Source organism: Gossypium arboreum, chromosome 7, assembly GCF_025698485.1.
Source record: "Gossypium arboreum isolate Shixiya-1 chromosome 7, ASM2569848v2, whole genome shotgun sequence".
In the NCBI taxonomy this organism is placed as follows: Eukaryota; Viridiplantae; Streptophyta; class Magnoliopsida; order Malvales; family Malvaceae; genus Gossypium; species Gossypium arboreum.
Window position 1 is genome coordinate 99,554,766 of NC_069076.1, and position 21,079 is coordinate 99,575,844.

The following is a 21,079-nucleotide window of genomic DNA, read 5'->3' on the forward strand; positions in this document are numbered from 1 at the left end:
TAATTTAACCATTCTTAACATAATGTAAAAAAGGAGAACACCCAATATCTGGACACTTGTTAAAGAAGGCAGGCCCTTTGGACCCATTCTTTTATATATAAGTATATAGATTTTATATTTATTGAGTTTTAGCTCAATTAATATTGAAATTGTTGTTAGTATTAGAGGACATGAGTTGAATGTATTAAAGTGCGTTATTTTTTTTTATTTAAAAGTTAGGAAGGAACTATTTAATAATTGAATTGGAATCTGATAAATAGTGAATAAAGAGTTGGGTAAGGCCCTAGTCCCCCAAATAAAGTGGGTTTATTGCAATTTTAGACTCTCATATTATTTTATTATTTTAATCTTTTAATAATTTTTAAATTGAATTAGTACATGATTAATTCGTGATCTAACTTCAAACTTAATATATAAAAGTATATAGAAGAATATATATCATACGATTTTAATATATAGATGGAATATTCAAAATATATAATAAAAAACAACTACTAATGTCATTGTCTGAGATTAGGTTTTGGACATTGTAAACTGATTTGTCGAAAGAACAAGCAGCTCCATCTGGCAGTCCAGATTCCATGGACATTAACTATCTTATAAACAGAGGGAAAAAAAAAGGCTAACCTCTTAAAATGGTCCTTCAACTAGTTTACTTTTATCAAATTAGCTCTATACTTTTTTTGTACATAAATAAGCCCTATTTGGGTTAAATAAAAGTTAAAAGATTTATTTGGGTATAAATTAAAGTTTAAGGCTTATTTGGGTAAATAAAAGTATAATGACTTATCTAACAAAATAGAAAATTTGAAGGTTCTACTTAGAATTTTAGCCAAAAAGAAACTAGTGCTGCTCAGAATTAAAAAGAAATGGTTAAATACCAAAAATATGACGCATTGAATGTCTAATGCAAAGCCAAAATATAGGGAGTAAAACATGCATAGCTATACAGTAGTTTCTTACTCGTGCATCTACATACGTACACATTAATTTTTTACTTGTGCCATCTACGAATTGATTGTATTTATTATTATTAATTAATTTTATACAATTTTATGTATAGATTTATAATTCAATAAAAACATACAAGACATGAAAAAAATTAGCATATTATATGTTTTATTTTAATTTTTATCAGTAAAAATGTTATTATCAATTTTATAATATTTTGAAAAGTCTTGTTTAAATCACATAAATTTAATAGAGATGTGTAATTATTTAATAAAGGATTTATTAAACTTTTAATGTAGCAAATATAGAAACATTATTTTAAATATTTGAAAAAAATTATACACTAATAATAGTGATATAGAGAAAATTAAAATGAATTGAAGCAAAAAGATTTAAATAAAACCGTCTCAATGTAAACATTTAAGAATAATATTAATTTTATGAAGAACTTTGTGTGATGGTATGATGGTTAGAGTGTTCATCGCTCCAAGTGTAACTTAAATTCGAGTCATGCTAGTTGCGTTGCTGTTAGGGTTTTACCATCTTCTTATAATTCATCAAAAAAATTACTAATTTTACCAACATCAAGACATGTTAAAACTTTAATAAACTATTTATAACATGAAATGCATTTATCTCTTTTGTTTTTCATTTTATTGGTTACTTAGGTTTATATTATTTTTAATGATATTTTATTAATTTTTCATGAAGTAATTGAAATCAATTGTGTTTTACAATTCACACAAAATTAAACATTCGTAATTAATAAAAGGGCGTATGATTATGTTTTTCTTTTAAATATTTCTTGAATTATAAATATTAATAATTAGTAATAGAGTCCACATTATTTTAATACTATAATTGCTGAGATTTCAATCAAAGATGGAAATTCAATTTTTCATAAGGAGAATCTTGATAGTATGAAGCACCAAGAAAGAAAAAGATGACACAAATATATAAAAGCATTATTGCATGCTACGTACCAAAAGGGGTTGTATGAAACTATAATTTCACGTTATCTCTATTCTTCTTTAATAGAAAAATGATAAATCAGATTTTTCCTCCTGATTTTTAACATTTTTAGTTGGATTTGATTTTTTTTTGGGGAGAAAAAAAGCTAAAAATCATCACGAGAAAAAATTTGATTTGTCATTTTCCTATTGAAAATGGTTAGGAATGACGTGGAATTACAGTTTCATACAATCTTTTCTCTACGACGTACTTAAATTCTAAAATTAATTTTTAAATTTCAAAATGTTATAATTAAGTTTTTAAGTATCAATATTTTATCAATCATATCATTTTGAAAATCTAGTTATGAACTTAAACATTACATATGCCAGCTTGGGATCTTATGTGCAGAGACCAATTTCAGTACATGACATAGCGCTATTTAAAGTTGAAGAAAGAATGTGATTAATACAATGTTGATATTCTGATGATATTTTAAAGTTCGGGATGAATTTAAAATTTGAGACATAATTTGAGTACAGTGTCATGCAATTAACCTATATATAAAAAGCATATCTTCAATATTTTCATGGTGAAGATTATGGTAGACATTTATAACACTACAAGCTAAAGATGCAGAGAAAGTCCTAATGTTGGATAATGAATTAAAAAGAGAATTATTTATAAAGGATTGTAGGTTTGGATCTGTTTGAGGATGTGTTCAAAGTTTTCAAATAATTTTTCCACTGGATGGGTGTGTATCCCTTCATAAGTAGTCACCACAATTTCATCATCTTTTGAACTTCGTTGCACTTGTTTCTTCACATTGCAATCTTTATGTGTACACCTATAATAACTTCTGCAATTCAAGAAAGAAAAAAAAAAAACACAACCAAAATGGAGATGATTATTCATGGAAAATTGGTTTTTTTTTTTAGCTATGTTACTTGAAAAAGAGGATCTAGAGGTTGGTTTTTGTCTTTATACTATATTTAATTTGAGATTTTGTCATAACTTTTTTTTCATAATCAAAAGTGTCATCATTCGTTTTACGAATTGAACCTGATCATGTTCAAGTTGGAATTTTCCCGACAATTATAATGAAACCTATCCAAATGCCCAAGTAAAAAGTCCTTTACAATTTCTCCGAACCACTTGTTGATTAATTTGTCATGATTTTATCTTTTACTATTACTAATGTTTTAATTCAAGTTATTAATAGGATTAAAAAATTCAATTGGTTCCTATTGTATAATTCTTTTAAAAAAACTCTAAACTAACCATTTTTAAGTAAAATTAGAGGTGTTCATGACCGGGCCTAAGCATGATATTAACATTTTTTATGCTTGTCCGAACCCAACCTGACATGAAACATGAGCCTAAAAATTATATAATATATAAAAGTAACATAATATAAAGTATTATAAACTTAAAAAACGAGTCGAGCTGGGCTCAGGCATTGAATGTTCAAGCTTGAGCTTGACTCATATTTTAAATTGATCTAATTTTTTTTCAATCTCATTTTTCGAGCCTAATATTTTGCCCAAACTCTTTTAACTTTCGAGTAAATCTTCGAGTCTAAGCGAATAGCCTAGTCCATCAACAGAACAGGTTTGAGTGAAATCATGCTAATCAAAATAGTTATTTTCTAAAACTAATTTACCACTTAAACAATCTAGCTCAACCTCAAATTTGGACTATTCAGCTAACTAATAAATTCTTTTAACTAATACATATAGAGATTAATTCCTTAAATTCATGATTTGGTTTGTATTTTTTAAATAAATACGAGATTATGACAGGCTTATAATGTGAGTAAAATAAATTTATATAATAAATATATTTATAAAAAATTAATTTAATAATTAAATAATGTTTTAGTTGAAATGATAAATACATTAAAAATTATGATATTTTAGGTTAAAATATATTTCCTCGGTTTCACATGATTTAAAATTTTAAAAAAATTATACTATATTAGTGATATAGTTTAAGACGTAACATTAAATCAGACTAAATCTCTAAATTAAGTATAATATATGGATGAATTTGATGAAATATAGATAATAAAAATACCTTGGGAATTTGCTGTTTTTAACAGTTTTTTGGCCATATTTCCTCCAACGATACCCATCATCAAGAATATCAACATGACTCCTTGTTTGAAATGCATATTTGTGCTTCTTCATCACCTCTTTTTTGTCACCTTTCTTCCCTGCAACTTCCCCTTCATTCTTGTCAATGGAGGCACCCATATTCTTACATGTATTTACACCATTGTTGCTTTGCAAATAACTTCGTTGTTGATGATGATGATTCGCCATGGTTAACGATGATGGTGAAGATGAAGATCCATCGGAGAAAACTATGGAGTAATTCTCCATCGAAAGAAAAAATGAATAAAACTAATTAAGCTGCTATTATTCTTCTGAAGATATATATAAACTGGAAATTCAGAAGGTGGTGGAAGTGTGTATATAGGTAAAAAGGAGATTATTTTAAGGGGTAAACTACACCTAAGGTCACTAAATTACTAGTAAGTTTACGTTTTGGTCATTCAAACTTCAAAAAATTACTAAATTATTAAGTCATTAGACTGTTAAAATCGTTATTGTATGGCCTTCTTTGTTCGCATTACTTGCATCAGTCGAAAGTTTTATCATCCCTTTTCTTCTACAATTCAATTTTGATTTTATGAAACAACTTTAAACGTTAAAAATTTATGAACCGAAATCTAAATAGCTTTCTTCTCCGATTTTTGACACTAATTTTTAAATCGACTTAAATTTAATATATACTTTTTTACTTATCAACGGGTGCTGATCCAACATACTGTTGAATCGTTGCTTAAAACCTAGTGAGACTTTTTTAAAAAAAAAATTTAATAGTCTAGTGATCACATAAATAAAAAAATTTAAATAATTTAATAATTATTTTATAATTTTTTAAAGTTAAGTAACTAAAACATAAAATTACTAAAAAAAAATTTAGATACACTTTACCCCAGAAATATTTAGGGGAAAAAAGGTGGGCGGCGTAATGGCCATTGGCCAACGTATTAAAGTGACTGAAATTATACTGAGTGCATGGACCGAAGTGAAGGCTAATTGTTCATGCATGAATGCTATTCCTTCTACAAAGAGACAAAGTTGAGTCGTAAACGTTACGTAAACTTGACTTTAGCATCACCATATTAGGACAAAATAATCTAATAATTCTAATTTTGATTAAATTATGATGTTAGTCCCTGTATTTTAACAAATTTTGAGATTTAGTTCCTATATTTGAAAAAGTTAAAATTTTTATTTTTGAAAATATCAGTTCTTGTAAGTATTTTCTATTAAAATTTATCAATTTAGAATTTTGATTAAATTGTATTATATGATTAACAAAAATAAACATACTAAGTTGATAAGTTTTGATACTAAGTTGAAAATAATTGGATTAGGATTTTAAATTGTAAAAATAGGAGGATTAAATTTTTAACTTGTAAAATATAAGGATTAAATCTTAGATTTTGTAATGGAGACTAACAACATATTTTAACCTTCTTATTTTCTTGTTAATTTTACAAATTTTATTTAAATATAGCTCAAAATTAATTAATTAATTAATTCCTTCTTCTCTATTAAATATAGCTGAAAATGTTCAACAATCTCAGTAGTATATTAAGCATTTTTACGCTTATACTTTCCTGTAAATATTAGAGCTAAGTTTTCGCCAATTTTATTAAGGTTCTTTTTTTTAATCCTTGAAAAACATCACGACAGAACTTATAATTAAATATAATAAGAAATGAAATGGAAAAAGTATTAGTCAAAATATTAAACTAAGCTTGACATCCATGAAAGTCTGACATTAAATTAAAATAAGGAAAATAGAAAAATTATTCAAACAGACTTCAACACACCCGTAGGAATTAAGGTGTTAGAAAAAAATATTGTTGTCCCCTCCCTAATCCCAAAAGCTCAGTGGTCAGAATTTTATACTAACCTTCACACAAACCTATTTTCAAACTTAACTTTTAAATTACTTATCTCCAGAATTAATTAATTTTTCCTATATTCTAATAAAAAGTAATTTTCATGTAATAATTATATATTTTGGAAATGTCAATAATTAATTATATATATATATATATTACATTTTATAGCTTTGCAATTTATATAATTTCCAAAATGATATCTCCAAAATTATCTTCAATTTCCACGTTTCATGCTTAAACTAGGAAGATAAAGATGATATCTTTTCGAGTGTCATACTCAAAATAAAATCCTTCCATCTTGTAATCTTTATATAATTATAATTATTATTCGCTTAAAGTTTTGAATAAGTTTATATTGAAGTTTTTGCATAAAAAATAATTAGTTATTTTTAATTTATTTAAAATTTAACATGTAGGCTAGGTTATCCGTCAAAGCCTGAAGATCAACCCGATATATGAGAAGGTTTTGGGTAAAAACATTATGCCAAAAAAATGAGGTCTGCTTAAAATATGGGCTAAGCTCATGTTCAAGCATTCTATACCCAAACTCGGTCTGACCTGATCCTTCTTTTTAAGTTTGTAACATATTATAATATATAATTTATAACACATAAAAATATATAATAATATAATGTAAACATATTTAAAAAAAATGCTAAGTTGCTCGTATATAAAATTTTCAAAAATATTAAAATATGGGAGGACTTGGGAAATATGTTGGGCCCATATTTTGGATTAGGCTGGGTTTGAGTAAGCATAAAATGTGTTAATATCATACTTAAGCCTAACCTAAACCTAATCCGACCAATGAACAACTCTAATCTATATTAATAAAACATTAAATATGATTTTTATTATTAAAATATCAACTATATAAAATTTAAATAAGTGTGAAACTTTTTTTAATGCAGTGTAAAACTTTTTAAAATTCTAGTAAAAATTGAAATATTTTATAATTACTATAACCTACAACAATTGTTTTTAAATTATTTAAAAAATTGTTAAATTTAATAAAAGTAAAAGATTATGACATATTCCAATATTAACACATAATATTGAGGAAAATTTAGCATAATATAAAAGGGATAATATAATTTTGGTTACTCAATTTAGTAATTAGGTTCACTTTGGTAGCTGTACTTTTTTGGTCCATTTTGGCACTTGAACTTAATAACTAGGTCCATTTTAGTTTTTGAATTTTAAAAATATAAAAGTTCGATGATGTGCACTATGAGATTGTGCCACATCATTATTTAAAAATTAATCGAATTGATGATGATGTGGTACAATATAGAGTGTCAAATTTAGTAATTTAATAACCAGATTAGTGATTGAACAGGTCAAATCACTGGTGCTCAATTCAACCAGTTCGACTACCGAACCAACAATAATTAAATAAATAATTAAAAATCTTTAAAAAAATTTTACTAAGTTTGTTCAACTGTCGGTTTTTGTCTCGATTTTTTATATTTACTAATTTCAAACATTTTTCGAGTAAATTGATTTAACCCATTTATTCAAATTAATATATCTGTCAGTTCTTGACCCGTTCGATCTAATTTTGTTATAGAAATATTGATCATATCATCAAATCTTGATAGGATCCAAGTTTAAGAACAAAAATGATCTCCAAAAGTTATATTATCCCTAATATAAAATATAAAGTCAAAGAGAAGAAAAGAGAAGAGAAAAAGAAGAGAATTAAGATTGACAAGTTTAGAATTGAATGTTTGGTGGTTGATGTTGAAAAATTGGGTGCGAGATACTTACTGTTTGTTTCACCCAAATTAGCTATCAAAGGACTTATTTCAAAGTTAGGCAATGATGATGACAGATGATATTATTCTATATTTTAACTTTCAAAGTAATATATGAATCGGGAAAATATACGTAATGCTCCTTGTCAGCTTAGACTTTAGCAACCTAACCTAATATATGACAGAGAAAAAGAAAAGGGTTAATGTACTATTTGACAAGGTTGTCGGAATTGGACTAAATCAATCGGTTAAATTAGAAATTGATTATCCAAAAAATGAGATTGAATCGATTAATTTGTGAATTGGTATGAATCGATTGAGTTGAGCTAAAAATCAATTCAATTGGAATTTTTCTAAACTTTTTAAATGTTTTTAAATTTTTGATGAATTTATTATAATTTATTTAATAAACCATTAATTTAATTATAAAATTATTATTTAATATTTGAGTTTAGTTTTAATGAGAAATTTATTTCTTTATTTTTCAAAAATCTATTTAATACCTATATTTGATTTTCATTATTGAACTTTGTAACTAAATGATGTTAAATTTTTTTTACGTTGCACAATAATATTTGATGCAGGGCAACAATGACATCAAAATTTAAAATGTATAAAAATCGAAAACAATTATTAGAAAATAAAATTTATAAAATAATTTTATAAATAAAAATCAGAATATAAAATATACGTTAAAATTTAAAAATTATAGAAATTAAATAAAAAATTAAAATACTTCTATAATGTTTTATAAAAATATTTATAAATAAAAATAAGTTTTAATAATTTTTATAAAATAAATAAAATAAAAATCATGAAAATATTCATTCACCACATAAAAAGTTTCTATAATATTTTTAAAATAAAATAAAAATAAAATATATATAGTTTTAGATTTTTATATACATTTTTAATTTTCAGATGGTAACTCATTGTGACGTTATATCGGTCATATATCAAATATTCATTGGACCACATAAAAAAAATTTACGTCGTTTTGTTTGAGTAACAACTAAGGCTCATTTCTTGGCTAATTATTACTTTTAACCCTATATATTTTGGAGGTGTTACAATATATATCATGATATAAATAATTATTTACTCATTGAATGATTTAAGTCACCATGATATGACCACTAGCTAGGTTTCATTTACATCAACTACATAATTCTTTTAAGAGGATACTCATGACTCTTTATTCAAGTTATAGTTACACTGTCTATAAGTGAAACTATATCATAAGTTATATATTCAATGTACCAACATTTTGCTTACTATTTTGAGACGCATTGGTTATCAATACATCAAAGTATACAATTTATACATATAAATTCATTCACTTACTTAGAATTAAGGCAAGCAAACAATGAACATATCAAGAGAATTGATCTTTAAATGAATTTAAGATTAATTCATCTTAGGTCTAGTCTAATGTGTTCTCAATCTTAATTATTAAATGAATTTAAGATTAATTCATCTTAGGTCTAGTCTAATGTGTTCTCAATCCTAATTAATACATTTATATCTCTACTCAAAAGTCAATTTTGCTCCGATGACTAAGACAAGTTATCTCCTCTTTTTGCTTTATACAACAAAATAACCATAGCACAAGTCACTTGTTCACCATGATTTTATGGACTATACACTTTAAATTTAGTTTACCAACTAACATAAGTTATCTTTTACATATGACAGTAACAATAATTGTAAAAGGAGAATGTTGTGAAAAAGGTTGAATTTGATGAAAATCAAAGTTGAGGGTAACCTTTCGCTAAGTGCTAGAGATGTTAACATAATCATTAAGTCAAAAGGGAGCTTAAATTTTAATGGCTCACAATTTACTACTCCAAACATGTTGGAGTTTATTGACTGTTAGAACAACTTAGAGTTGACTAACCATCCATATGTTAGCCCCCTTTACACTTGATGTAATGAAAGAAGTGTTGAGTCCTTCTCAAGGAAGTTGGATAAGGTGATAATAAAACCTCATTGGTATGATAGTTTCCCAACTTCTACAATGGAGTTCTTACTGTTGGAAAAAAATCGGTTTGAAAATGGTTTTCTTGCACAGCAGAAAATAAAAATTTTGAAAATCAACCCGGTTTGTGATATTTATAGCAATAAATCCTAGACTGAAATCGTACTTGTGTTTTTGGATAAACGAATCCTTGTCATTCCTGGCTTTCAACCAAATGATCTTCTTTACTGTTCTCGTACGATGAACTGCTTTAAATGTGGGCTCGAACAATTCGAATCAAACACAGAACTAGAAATAGTTTTCTTTTCTTTAATGTGAAAACAAAAAAAAATTTCTCAATTAGAAATTGACAAAATTGTTATTCCAGAAAATATATTTAATTATTAAAGAATAAAAATCTCTCAATTTTCAAGCAGAATAACGTTATCTTAAAGTCATGTAAATAGTCATACCAGTGTCATCTATTTATAGGGAGAGAAGGTAGAATCCTTATTGAATTGTAAAAGTTTATTTCAACTAGTTAAACAAAATTCTAGTTCGACTAGGGTGTAAAGGCAACAACCTTAGTTCATAATATTAAGGTTTGCCATCCCACTTAAGGGGTTTTTGGGCCTCTTTCATATCGGGTCCAATTACAAGTACTTCCCAAGTTTTGAACATGATACTTTATAATTTGATCCAACCTAATATTTATTTTTCTACTTTCCAAAAAATAAACTTCAATATATTTCCAACTAAATAATTTTCTCAACCAAATGCTAATTTTGTTAAAATCATGACGATTTTACTGTAAAAGAATTGATGAGAAAATATATTTATTATTTCCGTATTCAACGATTCATGATGACCAAATGATTTATTTCCATTTTCGAACTTTATTTAATTTGAAAAACATAAATTCATTTTTCAAGTCATTTTCATTTTCATTTTCATTTTGGAGAAAATCATATTCATTTCCAAGTGATTTCATTTTTGCATTTTTATTTTGGAGAAAACCTTAATTATTTTCAAATGTTTTCCTATTTCTCCATTTCTATTTATTTTTGTAACAATCCAAATGTCAGTGGTGTCAGAAAATGCGGTTTTGGAATCCTATTTTTGATGTTCGAGTCCCTAAGGTTAATATTAAAATATATTAAGGTTTAGTCCTTTAATTTTATTGAATTGATAGTTAACTAAGGTATAATGACTGTGGGTACCAATTTTTGCCCGGGCCCATTTACCATTAAAGCCCAAATTTTTAAACCAAAAACAAACCCCAAAGACCAAAAATAGACCCAATTTTGAAGCCTAAATACTTAACCCTAACCCACAAACCCTAAAACATTTTCAGCCAAGACCCTAGCCTCCAACTGCCTCCATGCTTCCACTACCCACGTTCTCCACCACCACGCACTCCACCTCGCATGTCCGGCCAACTAGCGTGAAGTACGACCCACGCCCCACGTCCATTATACCTGCGACTTGAGCAAAGAAATAAGAGGAAACTATTTGTATTTTGGCTATAAAGCCTTCATTTTTTCATTGTAAAAGGGGAGGGGGGGACGTTTTTTGATATACAAAAAGAAACACAAAATCAGTAGAGAACAACTAAGAAGAATTTTTTTTGAAGGTGAGCTTTTGCTGTAATTTATTTCTGTTTGTTTTCCTTTTTCTTTTTTTTCGGATTCAAAACAAAGACAAAGTATAAAAGAGAGAAGTCTTACCGGAGTTGTGCTCATGTCGTCGGTGGCCATCGCACATGGGACCTTTGACGGAGGTGGTGTCTGATGAAGAGGAGAAAATGAGTGCATGAGTTGAGAGAACATTTCAAAAAATTCTTAAGTTCTTTTAAAAAAAAATCAAAGGGGTGATTGTTAAAAGGAAAAGGGGTTTTAAAAAGGTGGATTTGGGTTTTCAATAGGTTTTAGTTTTTTTTTTCAAAAATAATGGCTTAATTTTAATAGCTTTTGTGCAGGCTGGTTCTGCGCATGCTCCCTTAAATGGGTAAATTTCGCAGCCAGTCCTTCCTACTTTGCATTACCTTTAATCTGTTCCCATTATGTTTCTTTCATTTCTCCCCAAAGGTTTGTGCACTGTTTCGAATTGGTCCGCGCATGAACAGTGTTTTTGGTGATTTGGGTCATTTTCAATTTTGATCCCCAACTATTTGTGCGCGTTTTATTTCGGCCCGTAATTTTATTTCAATGATTAGTTTTATTTATAGATTATCCCTTTAGTTTTGTTATGCTTACAATGAAGTTTCTTTTCCTTTTAAAATAAGAACATATTATTTAACATATAATTTTGTATTGTTTTGTTGATTTCGTGGTTTTTGTTTTTTCATGTGCATATTTTTTTCCCAAAACACTTTTGTATATCATCATTACCCTTTTTATATATTATTTATATTAGGTTTATTCATTTCACATATTGTTTACTTAAATGTTATATATATCACTCTGCATATTGCTTGATCTTTTTAGAATTTTATTTATGTATTATTGTATTATTTTTTTATATTTTTAATACATGTCTAATTCCATGTAAATTATTTATTTTATGGCATTGATTTTAAAATTCATTCGTATGATACTGTTTTAATATTACTTATTTATGTTTTTTAAGTTTTATATCCATTATTTGTTTAAAAGTTTTGGTGTTACCCTATAGTAGTGTTTAATGCTTTAAAAATTTCCTATCTTCCTATTGTTCATTTTATTTTAAAGCTTGATATTTTATTTGGGTATTTTGCTTGGAACCTCTTTCAAGTTGGCGATAAACTCATTAACTCATTATATTATTTTTATTATCTTTTTTACTACTATTGTACATTATTATTATTTTGGGTTACTTTTTTAAATTATCTTTATATGATATTCATTTATTTATTTATTTATTAAGAGTTAATTATTTTAAATATAGTTTATTATACTTATTATTTATTATTTATCATTATTGTTAGCTTAGCATCGTTATTATTTTAATTTTGCTATTATTATTATATTTAGTAATACTATTGATATATTGCTATTATTGTCATGTTTATTATATTATCACATTTATGACTATTGTTGTTTCCATTTTAATTTTTTTTATTAATATAGAGTTAGCATGATTCTCATATTATCATTTTATGTCATCCATCATTATTTATCATTTTTTTCCTCCCCAAATTTTAATCGTTTTAGTTCTTTTATTCCATAATGTATTCTCAACTTGTTTTAACATAAAAACAATTTTCTATACTTAATCGTTTTAAAAAACATGCCCTACCGTATTGGGTTCGTTTTTTATTCGATTTAAGTATTTTATTCAACGTTTTGTTCCCAAATAGTTTTTAATAAAGGTAATTTTCTATACTTAATCGTTTTAAAAAAACGTGTCCTACCTTACTGGGTTTCGTTTTTTATTTGATTTAAGTATTTGAATATCCTTCTTAATCAATTTATTCTTTAAATTTTCTCCTAAACAATGGCAATTTTCGATATTTGGAAGCTCGGAAAATTGTACCCTACCGTATTGGGTCTCGGTTTTTGTTCGATTCAAACATTCGAATATCCTTCTTATTGAATTTCTCCAAGTTTTGAAAAGTGGAGGCAGTGTTCTGTATTTTAAAATTCGAAAAATCATGCCTGCCATATCTTGGTCTGTGGCTTTACGTTTGATTTAAATATCCGAATACCTTTTTCTTAAAAAAATAAAGTGCTCGAATGTTTTAAATAAAAGACAAGCTCATAATCGGGGGTCAAAAATGATATGTCCTACCGTATTGGACGTGACGTTTTACCTTGAAGCGAGATGGTCTTTAACTCATGTTTAATTTACTCAAATGTTTCAAAAAGGATGATCATACTTTAAAATATTTTCAAATCTTTAATTTTCGACATTAAGACATAAATTAATCAATGAAGTACCGATTTTGGGCGTATTATGGTGCTAATCCTTCCTCATACGTGAATCGACTCGAGCCTATTTTCTCAAAATTCGTGAGACCTAAATGTTTTATAAGGTGGCCCAATCACACCACAAAAAGGATTGGTGGTGACTCCGTATCTTCATTTTCAAAAGTCGATTCCCCGTTTTTTAAAAAAAAAGGGTTTCGACAATGACTAAATTAATTATAAAAGTTCGTAACTATAGATTTATAATTGGACAAAAGCTTAAGGACTTATATAACAATTAAACTAAAGTCTATAATAGTAGATATACCATTTTAGAATGTAGTGGACGGTTGATAATATGTTTTCTTAAAATAATATTAAAGTTTTAAATTAAATTATTATAAAATGTATAAAATAATAATAAGAAAAGAAAAGAAAAAAAGGAAAGAAAGAAGCATTCTTTGTTTCTTTGAATCATCTTCTTCACCCAATGAAGAAGAATAGGGTTGAAGCTCAAAAATTTTGTGTACTTGCATTATCGGAAATTGTACTCAATCAAAATAATTGGGAAAAGATAAAGTTCTTAAAGTTTAATTTATTTGTTCATTTAATCATGTAAATTCATATAGTATGTTTGTATTTAAATTGGTGTATATTTAGTAGTAATTTTGAAATATTTACACTTTAATACAATTACAAGTAACTTAATTTATGGGCAAGTTTAATCTCCAACACAGAATGAAGTTTGGTTGTAATCTATACAAGTTCTTGAACTAGTTTTTTTTGTAATAGCCAACTATAGCAAACTTATTTGCTTCTTTTTAGATGAATAACAATACACTCAAAGACATTTTTTGCCAACAGCAAAATCACATCAACACCACTTTTGCTTTACTTTCTAAAAGCACTTTAGATGGGAAAAAATATTTTGTTTTGTAATGCTTGGAAATTGAATGTCAAAAACTAAACTAAACAAGCCTTTTAATATTGATATATGAAATAAAAATTTATCAAAAATATGAATTATTATTTGATTTGTTTTTTTTACTTTTAGGTGACGAAATTTTTTTGAAATCGATTTTTTATTTTAAAAAACGAGAATGGGAGTCGCCACCAATTACTTTCGTGAGGTGTGATCAGATCACCTCGTAATTTGATCATTTTAATAAGAGGTTTGATTTACTAAAATAATGTTTTTTGGTCTACAAGAATTCAGAATGGGTTCAGGAGTCAATTACGCACGAGGAAGGATTAGCACCCTCGTGACACCCAAAATTGGTATCTAATTAACTACTTTGATGTCTTAGTGTTGAGAATTGAAAATTTGAAGAGAATTTAAAACACGATCCCTCTTTGCATAATGATATTTTAATTAAAATCGCTTAAGTAAATTAAAACAAGTGTAAAAGGCCTCATTATATCAAGGTAACCAAAACGAAAAGAACACATCCCATAAGTTAGGACACAACATCTCGAATCCTTGAAAATAAACTTGTCATTTAATGACTATTTAAATCTCATATGTTTTAGTTTTAAAAGAGATGTTCAGTTATCTAAGTTCAAAGAGAAAGTCGAACCCCATAAGTTAGGGCATAACTTCTCGAATCTCCTAAATAAGAATGTTGCCTTGATTTTGAAATTCTCCTTTTTATGCATCGAATAAAAATTAATGTAACACTTAAAATGATGTGTATTTAGTTTATTAGCGCGTAGTATGAAACGGACAAACATATTTAAACATAATGTATGATATAGTGATAATGAGATAATATAAGATGGCTATGTGGGTAGAATATTAGAATGATAAATAATAAATAAATAAAGAAATACTATAATAATAATGTAATTATAATAATGATAAGATTAATAATCACATCATAATAATAAAAATAAAAAATAAAAATGAAAGATACTTAATGACGAATGTAAATATAAATAATGTGAGAACAATAAAAATGATAAAATAGAAAAATAAAACAATAATGACATTGATAATAAATGGGCAAAAAAAAGCACAATTAAAAGGAAATGTAAACAATATGAGTTTAAATATATAAGAAAGTAAAGAGATAATAAATAAATAAGCAGAATAATATACATATATATATAAAATCTATAAATGGTTGAAATTAAACAAATAAAGGATTAAATCGGAGTTAAAGTGGAATTAAAGTGAAAAATTTTTAAAATTCTTTTTTTTTTTGCCTTTTTTAACTCTAGGTTCTAGATTTAAAGATAAATGCCTAAAAAAAAAAATTTACTTTCACCTTTTTTTGCCTCACCTTTTTGTATTTTCGAAGCCTAAACGACACCCTAATGGGTTTGATGGCTTTCGTGATCGGAGGAGACCTCCGACAGCGGTGCGACACCAAGAGACAGGTAAAAGTTTCCATTTTTATTTAATTTTTCTTTTTTCTTTTTTTTTTAAATAAAAATGAAAAGAAATAAACTAGCTTTGATTTTTTCTCTATTGTTTCGATTTTTTTCAGTATTTCTATGTAAAAATCAGATTACATGGTGACCATAGCTTTTATAGCCAAATATGATATATTTTGTTTTTATTTTTTTATTGTTTCACTCACCGCCCTTTATTTCGTTCTTTGCGTGTTTATCTCTGACCTTGTATTTTCTTTTTTGCAGGTGGCGGTGGAGTCAACGATGGTGGTGGAAAGCACACCTTTACTGTTTTGGTGAGATAGTGGCAGACCTCGGGCGGTGTTCGTGCTGACATGGCGAAGGCATAGGAGTAGCAACTGGAGTCTAGGGTTTAGTTTTTTGAAAGAAAGAGTTTATTTTGTTGGGCCACTGGGCCATGAAGTGTTTTTATAAATGGACTCTCTTTTTTTTTCTATTAGACTTTATTATTTTTATTTTAACTTGATTTTTGTTTTATTTGTTTATAATTCGGACCGGACAAAATTGAGCTATTACATTAGAAATTAAGAATTCATCGTATATCTCATTTATATATTTTTATTTTTAAAATATTAATTAAAAACACTTGTTAACATTCACTATGTATATATCAAATAATTATATTAAGATTTAAAAATTAATAATTAAATTATTAATACTAAACTACACAAAAACCAGAAACAAGAAAGAGTATTCTCCTGAAATGAGTTTTCCAGAATTTACTCAAAAAGGCCCCAAAAGAATGAAAAAAAATGACAGATTTCGTTTAAAATTGAAATTAAGGCAATGCAGATTGTGATTTAATCAAAATATTTTTTATAGTTCAGGTAAGCTACACAATATATGTTCTTAGCTACAATCTATTAAGCTTTCACTACCAATTTTAGACCCTTAAACTCTGCAACTGATTTGACTGACTCATACAGACACCCAAAAAATATAAATTTTCATGTGACATTGGAGAGAATCTTTAATTCCAAACAGCTAGAAAATGAAGCAAAATTTTATCGAGAAAATTAATAAAAAAGAAGAGAAAATTTCACTAGATACTAGTACCCCACAGGCTCCAAAAACGAGAGTTGAATAACCCTACCACATCTGGTAAAACCTTCCTGGCCAAACCCTTATGGCTAACCCCACCCCCACCACCGGCTACGGCGGCCGCCACCTCCATTTCCAGTTTTCCCTCAGCCACTTCATCGTTACCCTTACTTTCAGTCTCCACCATCCCTTCACTTTCATTAGGTTCACAAATGTTATTAACCATTATTACCTTCTCTTTCTTCCTTGAAGCTTTGCATTGTTTCTTTGGGGTTGCTTCATTTTGCACCAAATGGTCTTCAAAAGCTTCAATAACTTGATGAATGAGGTCCCTATTGGGTGAAGAATCCCACCTATGCCAAAACCTGGTGTAACACTCAAAACACCCACATTGAAAGAGTGGGGCTTTGTTATTACCTTTCTTGCACTTGTTCTTGGGTTGATGGGTTAAAATAATGGACCTTGTTATCATGTAAGCCAATACTTCTTGGTCTTGTGGTGGTAAAGTTGAGGCTAATGCTAGGATTGCCATCGGGAAAAGCTTGAAAACCGAGTTACGGTCTTTGTATGAAGACGGCGGTGATGAAGAAGGTGAAGAAGGGTGGACTTTTCTGCCTTTCTTTTTGACCTCCATTGTTGAAGAAACCTAAGGATTGGGTGGGTGGGCGTGTTCGGATTGGGAAGAAAGAGAGAGAGAGGGTGGTGTTGTTTCTTGGGGGCGGTTCGAGACTCAAAAAAGCCTTAAAACTTGCAATTGCGTTTGAAAAAAATCAAATCAGACCGGTTGGCTTAATTATGTAAGTTGAATGAAAAAAATGATCATCAATTATTGCCCTAGTTTCAGTGAATACTTAAAAAGTTAATATATATATATTTTTATAAATGTCTACTATAATTTATAATTTTTAATCTTTAAATTCGACTAAAAAATTTTAAGTCTACTTAAATCTTCATTTTGTACATATACTAAACATATTTTATAACTTAAATTTAATATTTAATTTTATTCAAACAACATTTTAATTAAAATCATTAAATGAATTAATTTTGAAAATATAATTTTCCTTTTTTTTTCATGAAATTTTTTTAATTTTTGAAATATATGGGTTTAACTTTTGATTGGATGTTTTTCACATTGGGAACCATATACACAAAATAATGAAAAGAAAGTTTGTTTTTTTATTATATTGTGTTCTAGGGTTTTGGGAATGGGATACATTTCAACTTTAAAAAATCTATACTTAATAGTTTAAGTAATAAAAAGATCCTTTTTATATTAGGTTTCAATAATGTAGATTATCACTTTACTAGTTGTCCTCCAATTCCTCTTTTCATTAAATTAAGGAGAAAAAGGTTTAATAATTATTGCATCAACTAATTGGATTTAAAGAACAAAATCATTGCTGATTGACTAAATATGCCCTAATCAAGTTTATGAATCAAATTTCAGGCCATTATTCTCAATATGAGACAAATGACTTAAACCCTTAGTTTGTCTTAGTTATATGTATATTAGACAACTTTTTAAACAGCTTGTCGAGATTTCATGTGTCATCTTTTGTCCAAGGTTTTTTTCTTAATGCTGCCCACGTTGATTTGTAAGAGATAGATAACGTAAGGTTCGATAAAGCAAATCAATCATACTTTTACATAAAAATTTTATAACCACAGCCATTCTTACTCATTTTATAGTTTAAAATTTAGTTTTATTCGAGCCGAGGTGATATTAAAGTAAAATTGTTCAATAATATCGACTCAACATTCAAATTTGACGCAAATATTTAGGAAAAAAGTTTACTTTTACTTTTTCAAGTACTATAGTTTCAAAAAAATAGAGGTGATTGGTTTTATTTTCTTGAAAAGGTAAAGCATTAAAAAATATTTTATTGGAAAATAAAATTGAAATAATTAGGTGAAATTTTTGAAAAAATGGGTTAAAATTTTTCCTTAGATCCTTATACTCTTCATTAATTTAGATTTTAGTCTCTATATTTCTATTTCCCATAATTTAGTCTCACAATTTTTCATATCTCAAATTTCAAGTCAAACTACTAATATGCTAATTCTTTTTTGTTAAATTTGTTCATGTAACATTTTAAAATAAAAAAATCACTTGCTAGCAAGCAAGTAGAAAAATGGCATTGTAATGAACTTGAATTTAACAAAATAATTTTAACGGTGTTAATAGTTGGACTGGAATTTTAAAATTTAAAAAGTAAAGAGATTAAATTCTTAAAAATAAAAAGTATTAAACTAAATTTCAAATTTATGAAAAAGTATAAAAACTTATGACATATTTTAAATTAAAACATATTTTGATGTTTTTGCTAAAATGCTTTTGAAAATTATAAAAGTAAAAAGATGAAGATTTTGAATTTAATTGACTTCAATTTTTTTATTATAATTTTAAATTCATCACTCATTTTATTTTATTATATTAGTAACATTTTCTTAAGCATAGTAACTTTATTATTTATCAACAATTATTTTATTTGATTGGTTTTGTTTATTTAAATTAATTTGATTTTTACTAGAAAGATAAGAGTTTCATTAATAAAATAAAAGGAGAGGATATTTAAACTCAAGCCAATAAATTTATTTCATACATTCGAATCTAAAATCATACTCGTTAGTCGGTCCACATAGTGAAATGTCAAAAAGCAAAAGAGACTCAAGGAAATTGGTATCATTCTCCCACATAGTGAAATTGTGTGTGAATATAAGAACAATCCTGAGCAATTATATAAATTCGGATAAATCATTAGTTAGACCTATCAAGGCATACCAAACTTTAAGACAATCGGTCTCAACAAGCACATTATCAAAACCGTGCGATGGTAACCATGACAGAGCCTTCCTGGCAGCCATGACCTCCGCAATACTACGGTCCATCCATTGCAGCCAGTAACCTGAAAACCCTCGAACAATAGCGGCCCAACTAGTTGCATTCTCATTATCGACAGTGGCAGCATCAACATTACACTTAATCTGACCAAACAGTGGCTTTGACCAACTGAAATCAACAGCTGGAGATAATGGTGCATCTGCCTGCACTCTATCTAACGGGTAGACATCCACTCCTATAGATGACAATCCGCAAAATAAAACATTTGGGTGGCTGAAACATGGTAACTGAGTATATGAGATATTAACAACTGCCAGCTGACAAACATCACGTGCAAACTAACACCCCAAAAGTACATGCACAAAATCCTCGTATTGGCCACAACAAACATAGTCAACAAATTAACTCCCCTATGTAACAAATTCGCATTACAAGGGACAAAACCACGTAAGCAATGCCACACAAATTTCTGTTCTTTCGAAGGTAGTAAACGAGTTCACCGCGAGTTTATAACCAGAGCTCACCATGTACCTACTACCAACCTTAATGAAATTCCATAGTTGACAGTTGGGATGCTAATGAAGACTAATTAGAATACATAATACCCGCTATGCATATATGGAGATAAAAGCCCCTCCACGAGATTCATGTCCCATGAGCTATCATTACCGCACACTAGTTCATTCACCATCATATCCTTTAAGCCTTGAAGTGGTATCGAATCAAAATAAAAATTATCTTCATCACAAATCCATGGTCTTTGAACCCTACCACCTTATTACTCGTTTCCACACGCCATCTAATTCTCTTGACAAGCAACTATATAGCAGCATGAATACTCTTCCAAATAAAGGAAGATTATTACCTTCGTAACCACTGTTTGGAATGCTGGGATATATTGCTCTTAGTGTAATATTTTCATCTATATATATACTTGTATTTTTGAATAAATTAATTTAATAAAATATCCATTAGTTTATTTTTTCTGTCACCCAATTATGAAAAATTAAAAAATAGTCACTCAATTATTGTCACTAATTGGCTAACAGTGGCAGCTTTTAAAAATGATATAATAGCAACTTTAACCCTCAACATTTATAAATTATGTCAATTTAGTCTTAATTCTAAAAAAATTAACCCTCAATATTTACACATAATATAATTTAGTCTTTTTTTTTTTACAGTTATGCCAATTTTAAAAGTAATTATTGTTAGCTAGATGGTGATAAAAAATTTGAATAATCAAATAGCTATTTTATAACTTTTTATAATTAACTGAATTAAAAAATTATT

The 21,079-nt window shown here is 27.5% G+C and overlaps 2 protein-coding genes and 2 long non-coding RNA genes across 4 annotated transcripts; 1 reads left to right on the plus strand and 3 right to left on the minus strand.

Moving 5' to 3' along the window:
- Window positions 1–2,364: 2,364 nt before the first annotated feature.
- Window positions 2,365–4,351, minus strand: LOC108487075 (probable WRKY transcription factor 43). The gene is made up of 2 exons (XM_017791307.2): window positions 3,979–4,351; window positions 2,365–2,761 (listed from the first exon to the last, which is right to left on the minus strand). Exons 1-2 carry the CDS (start codon window positions 4,284–4,286, stop codon window positions 2,584–2,586), a joined length of 486 nt encoding a protein of 161 aa, XP_017646796.1. The 5' UTR covers window positions 4,287–4,351; the 3' UTR covers window positions 2,365–2,583.
- A 6,396-nt stretch (window positions 4,352–10,747) lies between these two features.
- On the minus strand, window positions 10,748–11,537 carry LOC128295626 (uncharacterized). Its single transcript, XR_008286182.1, has 2 exons — window positions 11,329–11,537; window positions 10,748–11,079 (listed from the first exon to the last, which is right to left on the minus strand). It is a non-coding gene; the product is annotated as an uncharacterized LOC128295626 (long non-coding RNA).
- Window positions 11,538–15,749: 4,212 nt separating this feature from the next.
- Window positions 15,750–16,388, plus strand: LOC128295491 (uncharacterized). The gene is made up of 2 exons (XR_008285937.1): window positions 15,750–15,864; window positions 16,126–16,388. It is a non-coding gene; the product is annotated as an uncharacterized LOC128295491 (long non-coding RNA).
- A 272-nt stretch (window positions 16,389–16,660) lies between these two features.
- Window positions 16,661–17,780, minus strand: LOC108485215 (uncharacterized). Its single transcript, XM_017789055.2, has one exon. The coding sequence runs from the start codon at window positions 17,573–17,575 to the stop codon at window positions 16,943–16,945; it is 633 nt and encodes a 210-aa protein (XP_017644544.1). The 5' UTR covers window positions 17,576–17,780; the 3' UTR covers window positions 16,661–16,942.
- Window positions 17,781–21,079: the final 3,299 nt, after the last annotated feature.